The following is a 9,115-nucleotide window of genomic DNA, read 5'->3' as shown; positions in this document are numbered from 1 at the left end:
GGTCAATAAAATGAGTTGCATGTGGCAGGTATCCCCATCGTGTCAGGCTGAGTGGGAAGGGGGAGCAGGACTGAGGCCATTTCTTTTTTTGTTTGTTAGCTTTTGTTTTGGGGTCACACCTCGAGGTGCTCAGGAGTTACTCCTGGCTCTGTGCTGAAAAGTCGCTTCTGGCAGACTGAAGCCATTTCTAAGTCATGACTTTATTGTGAAGGTACGATCGGGCAAACTCCAGTCTCCGGGAGTTCACATGGTTAATCAGAAGCAGCTTTTTCATGAAATGCTTGGAGGTACACGAATTCTCAGCCTGCGAGATCCGACCATCCGCTAACTTTGGAGATTTTCTCGATTAATGGGAGGAAAGTTGGGCGGGAGGGAGGGAGGTTAAGCAAGAAACAGAGGGAGGGAGAGACCCCTCGCAACAAAGCGTGAAAGGAACACGGCCTCTCGTCCATCTACGACTTCCTCTGCCTGCAGACTTTGAACGCCAGCCAGGAATCCTTCTAGTGCCCAATCATCTGGCCAGCCTCTCTCGTCTCTCACTTCCCTGAACCCATCTCTTGCCAAGCAATTCCAGCTTCCTGGGCAGCAGCAGGAGGAGGGCCTGTGCGCATTAATTGGTGGTAGGCTCCGTGTCCCCGAGGCCATGGTGCGGGGTGGGGCTGAGCGTGAGCAAAGAGGGGGCGTGGGGTGAGCAACCCAGGTGGGGAGCGTTTGGGATCCAGGGTTAGCACCAAGGATGGTCTTGTGAGATCGACCTAGATTAGCACCTTCTCAGGCAGCTGGACGCCATCCAAGCATCTGTTGGGCACGGGGCGAGGGGGTCCGGGCGGCACCGCCTCAGATCACCAGGTCCTTGTTGATGTCCTCTGCAAGGGACGGGGTGTCAGCATCCGGCAGTACCTGCATCCTGCCAGGAATCCTTCCTGTCTCCCCCCCACCCCCCCAGGGCCACCCAAGTCCCAGAATAGCTCTGAGAGCGGATGTGAGAGCAGGAAGGGGGGACGGGTCACTCACCCGCCCGGATGCCGAAGCAGCTGGCCCACTCGTCCAGGGCGATGTATTTATCACCATCCAGGTCGCATGTCTCAAAGAAGCGCGTGGTGCAGTGCTCCATGGGGATGAGGGGGGCACGCAGGGGTGCCAGCTCGGTGTGGGACAGGTACCTGCGGGGCATGCCGTTGAACTGGGCCTGCTCAGCCCCACAGCCTCCAGGGCCGTTTCCCCCCATCCCAAGTTTGGGAGTTAGCCTGGGGGAGGAGCCCCTGAGGGCCATGAGCATATGGGGAGCACCACAGCGTTCAGCCCCTCACGGAAACAGCGGCAAACAGGGAGGAGCAAGAGTCCAGGGCCAGAATGCAGGCAGCTGGGGACTGACCTCCTCCCACCATGGCCCTGACCAACCGCCCACAGGCTGCAGCTTCCAGAACAGGGTCCGATTCAGGCCCAGCACCGCCCCTTCACAGGGACCCCTGGGGACTCCTTCCCACAGCTGTGGCCACCGAGGGAGGGCGAGGACAGCCTGGGAGGCCAGCTGAAGGAACGTTCTCACGGGGTTCAGGGAACACGGCCAAACGAGCCACAGGCTCTGAGCCCCTCACAGCCCATCTGGGCTTTGCTGGGGAGATCCTGTCCTGTGTGGGGGACTGACGACAGAGCACGAGCGCGCACACACACACACACACACACACACACACACACACACACACAATGTGTAGACACACAGTATATACTGAAGTCACAATACATCGGGGAGGGTGTTTGCCTTGCATGCTGGGTTTGATCCCCAGCACTGGTCCCCCAAACGGAACATTGCCAGGCATAAGCCTTAAACACTGCTGGGTTCACTGTTGGGTGAATTCCCAACAAACAAAACATACAAACACCATAGACACCACATGCGCACTCACACGTGTGTCTGACATACGCATGTAACATTCACCCACGTACTTGCACGTACACACACTGGCCTCTGTGAGGTCCAAGCAAGCCCCCTAAAAACTGAGCCCGGCTCTGGCCGCCCACTCACCCGTCCACGGGCTGCTGGTCCAGCTGTCCGAACTGCCAGTGCACGGGGAAGACGTACATGTTGTAATTCTTCTCGAAGTCCCGCAGCAACAGCTCCACGGGGTGCTCTCCGGCCCCCAGGCGCTTCTCGTCCTCATGGATCTTCTTCACCTGCACACAGGTAGCCGGGGTTCAAGGTCGGGGCTGATGGGGGCCGGTGGCCTGCTCAGGGTATCGTTGGGGGAAGGCATCCCCGACCCTGCGGGGGGCCGTGCTCACCCGCAGCTTCTGCTTCTCCGTCAGGAGGTTGTTGCCCTCGTCGCGCTCGTACAGGGTCACTAGAACGTTCTTCAGCCAGTCTCGCATGCGCAGGGGGAACTCGCCCAGCTCCGAGTCCAGGCATGGAGGGATATCTGAGGCCAGAGGTGAGGTCAGCACCTCCAGCCCCGGTCGGGGGCAGTGTTCTGGGTGTCACCGCATGTGGGGCACGAAGGGCCCTCTTGGACCCGTAGGGTGAGTGGGACCCAGCCTCCCTCCCCTGGGGGAGCTCCCACCTTCCCTGGCAGCGCCCCAGATCCCGTCATAGGTGAGAGTTCAGCCCGGAAAGCCTCCTCGGGCTCTGCCCAGCTGAGAATCCACGCCACCCCCCAGCTCAGAGCTCACATTTACATGACCAGATGAAGTCCCTGCCCCAGACGTACCCCTGCCCCGTGTGGTCCCGCTTCTCCCCCCAGTCCGTGCTCACATTTGCAGGGCCCAATGTAGTCCAGGTGCAGCTTGTGGCCCTTCTTGGTGCCCTCCAGTGTGCACTTGGTGGCGAAGAAGTGGCAAGAGGAGTCGAAGGTCTTGTTGTCATTGCTGCAGACCTATGGGGACGTCCTGGGGCTCAGCGCAGGCCCACACCTGCCGCACACACCTGATCACCCACAGCTGCGTGCCCACGCCTGCTCCCCCCCACAGAGCCATGCCCAGGATAGGCAGGAAGGGGCAGAGTTCCACACCCACCCGTGCAGACAGTTTTAAGGGCCCCACACACAGGCCGAGGGCAGGGTCAGAGCAGCTGTGTGTGACTCAGGAAGGCCAACGGCAGAGACCGAATACGGAGAAGCCAGCTCCGGGGTTATGGGGCAACTCTGGCACCAGGCTTGCCACCCAGAGTTTGGCCTTCACTGCACAGTGGAAGATGAGATGAGTGATACATAAGTGAATAGATGAGAGTGGAAGGTGGGTGGATGGGTGGGTGGATGGATGGGTGGGTGGATGGATGGGTGGCTGGATAGGTAGGTGGCTGGGTGAGTGGATGTGTGGGTGGATGAGTAGATGGATGGGTGAATGGATAAGTAGATAGATGTGTAGGTGGATAGATGGACAGTTGGTTGGATGGGTAGATAGATGAAGAATGAGTGGATAAACCAATGGTAGATGGATCAATGAATGTGGAAGTGGGTGGTACACAGATTGGTAGGCTGATGGGTCCTACTGAAGTCCACAGCCCCTGGAAGAGCTGTCTTGAGAGAGAGAAGCTTATCAGGGCACATCAGCACCTGGCATTCACTAATGGATCCCCAAGAAAAGCCTGGAGACAGAGGCTGACTCTCCTTCCAGAGTGCCCTGGGTTTGCGCTGGGCATGCGGAGTCAGGGTTTGACTTTCAGTCCCATCCCAGAACTCATAGTAGGACCCCAGTGTCACCCCAACAGTGGGGCCGCTGCAGAGGCCCCTGCCCACCACACCCTGCACCCACCAGCCCTCACCTTCTCAAACTCGCCGACGGGCGCAGGGCAGCTGGTGGGGTCCTGGCACACGCACATGGGGGTGTTGCTCTCATCCAGCTCACACACCTTGCCGTGCTTGCAGTGGTGGTTCTGGCAGGGGTCTGGGGGAGACAGAGGAGTGAGGAGGCTCAGAGTGGCTGTAGGGATCTCAGCAGAGGCACGCCCAGGTAGGGGATCCTCCCACATGCCTTGTCACCTACTCTCGGTCACCAGCTCCTCTGGGGCCTCGTCTGCGCCGTCCTCTTCAAACTCGCCCACCTCCACCTGCACGGGGTTGGCTCCCACGGGCATCTGAGGAGGGGACAATGAATCTTCAGCGGCCCCCCCAGAGGCAGAGGGGGGAGGGGAGTGTTCTCTAGGAAGGCTCAGAGGGCCCTGTTACGTCTGACTGATGGAAGATGGAAGCAACCCTACGTGCGGAGTCCCTCAGAGCACTGCACCCCATGCAGAAACCCCTAAATCCTATTTCCCCCATAAAGGACCCCCCAGAGCCCCATTCCCTCACAAAGGGTCCCCTACCTCAGCCACCTCAGCAGGTCCTGTATCTTCCAACACCACTTCTGTCTCATCAGGCAGCGCCTCTTGCTGTGAGGGGATGGGAGAATGGGGTCAGAAGGAGCCGGGGAGAGGGGACATGGGAGGGCCACAGAGAAGGGGCTCAGGGGACCCTATGTGGTATGGGAGTGGGACCAACTCAGCCACCTGCAAGGCAAGTTCCTCCCCCCCATGCTGGCTCTGCTGCCCTAGGCTCCCTACAGCCTAAGTGTGATGGGCTGTCTTTGAGCTGTGTGCCCAAATCCTTGAGTAGTGCCCATCTGGGTGGGCACACACTTACCGGGGCAGCCAGGGCCCTTCCAGCCAGGCAGACAATGAGCAAGATCCAGGCCCTCATGGTGCTGGGACCTGGGGAAAGAGAGGAAGGCAACGTTGGGATAGTGCCTGGGCCTGAGAACCTTCTAGAAGCCGGTGCTCGGTGGAGGATTCTGGCTTGGAGACTCAGGCAGGTATGGAATCACTCTCCCTCCCCCCAGATCACCCCCTCAGAAACTTGGCCTCAGAAACTTCCAGAAATGGATCTGACTGGGCGGCTCTCAGGTGCCTCTAGCATTGAGTTTGGGGACATCACTCCGGCTTCTGGTCTGGGGGGTGGGCATGAACCAAGGCCTCTGCTTGTCAAATGCTGCCCATGGCCTTATGGGGCTGGTCCTTTCCACATCCTAAACTAACCTGTGTCCCCCACAAATCAGTCAGGCTATAGAGAGTTAGGGGTCCCCAGTCAGCCCCTGTGCTACCCATGCCTGAGATTGCGGGAGGGGGGGTTTGTCCTTATGGCTGACCCCACCTAGCCCCTCCCAGTGACTTGTGGCCACCATGTCCTTCCAGTGTTTGTACACCCCTCCCAGTAGGTGCTTCCAGTGTAGGGGTCACGGCCTGTCCCCTGGGAGGGGCTGCCCCTGCCCTGTACTTGCCTCTGCCCCCCAAAATGGCAGGGGGAGCAGGAGAATGATGATGAGCTAGCAAACCTGACTCCCCCAAGCACCTCCCACCAAGACCTGGGAGATAGACATCGGGCAGTGTCCTGGGGGTCCAGGGCTGGAGACCTGCTTCCAGCTCAGCCAAAACAACCCAAACCCAGGCTGGAGAGGACAGTGGGGAAAGCTCTTGGCTTCAAGTGACCAACCCTGGTTCAATCCCTGGTACCCCATATGGCTTCCCAAACCCATCAGGAGTGGTCCCTGAACACATAATCAAGATTAAATCCTAAAAATAAAATAAAAAATAAAATAAAAAGATTAAATCCTGTGTGCCACCAGGTAGGGCACAAAAACCAAGCCCTCAAGAAAAAAGGCAAAAACAAAACAAACAATGGAGGGATGCCCTTTCCTTGCAGTGTCTGTCCCCCATAGACCTGCGGGACACCCCTGTGCACTGCAGACTCTCAAGGACTCGCTGTCTCTCTCATGGGCCCCTGCGCTGGGAACAGAAGGGAAGGTCAAGGTGGAGCTGATTTCTAGACTGATAGATCGTGGGTGGAGGAGGCACTTCCCTTGTACATGCCCAATTGGGTTCAATCCCCAGCATTCCTATGGGTCCCCAGGGATCACCAGGAGTGATCCCTGAATGCAGAGTCAAGAGTAAGCTTTGAGCATTACATTAATAAAAAAAAAAAAGGGGGGGGGGGCCGGGCGGTGGCGCTAGAGGTAAGGTGCCTGCCTTACCTGCGCTAGCCTTGGACAGACCGCGGTTCTATCCCCCGGCATCCCATATGGTCCCCCAAGCCAGGAGCGACTTTTGAGCACATAGCCAGGAGTAACCCCTGAGCGTCACCGGGTGTGGCCCAAAAACCAAAACAAAAACAAAAAAAAAAAGGAAGCAAGAAAAGACACGTCCCTTAGCTCAAATGCCAAAAACAGAGGGGCCGGTGAGGCTGCCCTTGGCTTGTTGGGGCTCTGAAAGGTCCTCAGAGGCCGTGACGCTTCTACTTCAAGCCACGTTCAAAGGCCACAGGTCATGGCCACGTTTGCAGGGCCACGCGTCAGATAGCCAGGTCCCAGGGCCATGGGTCTTGGCGAAGCGTCAAGCCACACATCTTGGGGAACACAGAGGAGTGGTGGGAAGCACACGGATGGGCAGACCCCATGCCGACCCCCGTCCCTTGTCCATGCTGCTACTCGTGTGTGTGCCCGTGGGTATGTGAATGCCCCTGACCTGCCACGTTGCAGCTGACGTGTGAGCACGTGTGGGTCTCGGTGGTACGAGGATGGCAGAAAGCCAAGCAAGTGTGTCCGTGTGTGTGTCATGTGCCCATGTGTGTGTGCTCTGAGTAAATGTGCATGCGTGACCTCGTGTGTATTCATGTGAATGCCCGTGTGTCTGTCTCAGTGTGCAGATGGCAGGCAGGTGTCTCTCCTCTGCCTCGATCCGGGGTCAGCAGTGCTGCAGGGAGCCTAGAGGCTCCGGTGGAGTGGGGGTGCTCCTTTGGGGAGATCTAGATCTTCCTCCGGGTGGCTGTGACCCCTTTTCAGCACAATAGCTGAGGCCGAGAGGGACACCAGATGCTTCTGTCCTCCCTTCTCAGCCTCTGGGCGAAAGGGGTCTGGGGAGCACCCTGGGGAGTCTGCGGCTACAGAGGGCAGGATCTCGGCCCTGGAGGACACAAGGCTCACTGGCACCCCGAGAACGGTGTCTGGAGACTCGGGTTCTGGCCCGAAGACTTTCCGTGGACTCCCACGGACCCACACGTGGCAGACATGGCCGACGTGGCCGACGTGGCTCCGGCTTTTGGTCTCAAGTCGTTGACTGCCAAGGCCCAGCTCAGAGGGAGAAGGGGGTGCTCGGGCCAAGTTGGTGCTGTGGGGGCTTCCCTCTTTAACCTACCCCCTGGAAGCCCCCCACCCTGCCACCCCCATTCGCATCCCCACCCTGGCTGCAGGGAGCGAAGCAGAGGCCAGGTCAGCAGTGGTCCTGCTATTTGTGGAGATGGGGCTCCAGGTCCCTCCCACCGCAGGCAGAGTCCCTGGAGAGAGAGAGAGAGGTTGTCCCAGCAACAAGCCTCTTCCCCCTGAGTCACCATCGCTGGTGGGCGGGAACCCGCCCCTGGGCCCCCCTCCCGCCCTCACCCTCTTTGTCGATGTGGCAGCTCAGCTGGACCGGCTCCAAGCTCCCCTCAACCCAGCCAGCTCCGCCCTCAGGCCAAGGCTGTGGAGGCTCGGACCCCTCCACGTCCAGCCTGTCCCACACACACACACACACACACACACACACACACACACACACACACACACGCACGCACACACACACACACACACACGCACACACACCACAGAACACCACACACATCTCCTTCCACATGCCATCACACACAGACCTGCAAACACTCCACAGCACATACATGCACACAGGACACAACATACGGGCGAGCACACGCATCACCAGCCTGAGGGGCCCCCTCTGCGTGTGCCTGGGTGGCCTCAGAGGTTGTCGGCGTGACAGACGGGGACACTAAGTCTGAGACAGGCCCTTCCGAGTGTCTTTGGCAGCCCTCGGGGCCTCCCGAGAGCTGCGAGGACCTTTTCCCTGGTCCCTCCCGTCCACTCCTGCAGGCATTCTGGAAGCAATCAGGGCGCACTGGGGGTGGCCCCCGGAGGAGGGATGCTGACTGCAGAGATGTCGGGACCCTGAGCCCAGGCACTCCCATCCCACCCCACTGCTTATCGGCCTGGCCAGTCGGGTGAACAATGCACAGGCCGCATTCCAGAGGGTTCCAGCCCTCTCCCACCTCCCTCGCTGCTGAGTGAAGTGCTGCCAGAATTGGGGAGCCAAGGGCGCAGGACAAAACCCACAGCCCGGAGGGTGGGCAGGACAGTCCTAACCTGCCGCAGGGAGCTCACGAGCCTGGGGTGGGGAGAAGCGAGTGCACCCCGCTCCGGAGTACCCCAGGACTTCAGTTTCTCACCTCAGGGCAGCGCTGGGTGGTGCGGTGCGTGGCTGGGCAGGCAGCTAGGCGGGCGTGGGGCTGGGAATCTGGAGCTGGGCTGGAATGCGAGCCCTTTAGAGCTGGTGGCGCCGGAAACCGGGGGGCGGGCAGGCCCCCGACGCCCCTCCCTGTCTCCGTCTCCTCCCCACCACCCCGTGGCTCCTTTTCCTTCCTCCCCTCCAGGCGGGCCCCCCTCCTGCAGCCCGGCCAGAGTCTGGGCTGGAAGGACCCCAGGGAGCCCTGAACAGCCGCCTCCTTGTTCAGGGGGACAAGGCGGTGCCAGGGCAGTGCTGTCCCCGACTCACCGCTTGCCCGACCTGGGGAAGGTGGCTGGGCAGGACTTGGTGCAGACTGGGGATGCTTCTGGTGGGCTTCTTGCAAAAAGAGATGCGGACAGAGCTCGGGGACCCTCCCCACACACACACTGGTACTGGCCATTGATGCAGGACCACAGGAGGCCCTGAGCTGTCCCGACCCTCCGCCCCAGGTCTGGGTTTGCCACAGGCTGAAACGACTTCCTGAAGGAAGAGGCTCTTGACACCAAGGGACAGTGAAGGGAGTGAGAAGACCTTCTCAGGGATGTGGCCACATAGCCTGGTGACTGTCCACCCTCTCTTCTCGAACGGTGACCCCAGGGCCTTCGCATGACTCTTGTCCTTGCAACAGGCTTCCCTCTCCTGTCTTCCACTGGTTTCAGACTCAGTACCCTGGTCACCACAACTGTGTCTGGAGTGGACAGGATCCTGGCATCAGGGTAAAACCCTGGGACCCATAGACTAGCAGCAACAGGAGAGCAGGGGCCTCTCCCTGCAGGCTCCCTGGTCTCAGCTGAGTGGCCAGCACACACGCATATCCTGGCT

The 9,115-nt window shown here is 59.7% G+C and overlaps 1 protein-coding gene across 1 annotated transcript; it reads right to left on the bottom strand.

Moving 5' to 3' along the window:
- Nucleotides 1–600: 600 nt before the first annotated feature.
- On the bottom strand, nucleotides 601–8,305 carry SPARC (secreted protein acidic and cysteine rich). Its single transcript, XM_049778065.1, has 10 exons — nucleotides 8,235–8,305; nucleotides 4,614–4,681; nucleotides 4,298–4,363; nucleotides 3,979–4,069; nucleotides 3,758–3,879; nucleotides 2,750–2,870; nucleotides 2,284–2,417; nucleotides 2,027–2,175; nucleotides 1,015–1,163; nucleotides 601–866 (listed from the first exon to the last, which is right to left on the bottom strand). The coding sequence occupies exons 2-10, from the start codon at nucleotides 4,668–4,670 to the stop codon at nucleotides 838–840; spliced, it is 918 nt and encodes a 305-aa protein (XP_049634022.1). The 5' UTR covers nucleotides 4,671–4,681; nucleotides 8,235–8,305; the 3' UTR covers nucleotides 601–837.
- Nucleotides 8,306–9,115: the final 810 nt, after the last annotated feature.

Source organism: Suncus etruscus, chromosome 8 (genome assembly GCF_024139225.1).
Source record: "Suncus etruscus isolate mSunEtr1 chromosome 8, mSunEtr1.pri.cur, whole genome shotgun sequence".
Lineage (NCBI taxonomy): Eukaryota > Metazoa > Chordata > Mammalia > Eulipotyphla > Soricidae > Suncus > Suncus etruscus.
The sequence above is the reverse complement of the archived record's forward strand: the minus strand, read 5'-3'. Positions and strand labels throughout refer to the sequence as shown.

What these genes read in the sequence shown, in the direction of transcription:
- SPARC (XM_049778065.1), bottom strand. Translation starts at nt 4,670, where the DNA reads ATGAGGGCCTGGATCTTGCTCATTGTCTGCCTGGCTGGAAGGGCCCTG. An exon ending in GAAGGGCCCTGGCTGCCCCG is followed by an intron (nt 4,364 to 4,613) that starts GTAAGTGTGTGC and finishes ATCCCCTCACAG; the next exon opens with CAAGAGGCGCTGCCTGATGA. An exon ending in GACCAGCAGCCCGTGGACGG is followed by an intron (nt 1,164 to 2,026) that starts GTGAGTGGGCGG and finishes CATGCCCCGCAG; the next exon opens with GTACCTGTCCCACACCGAGC.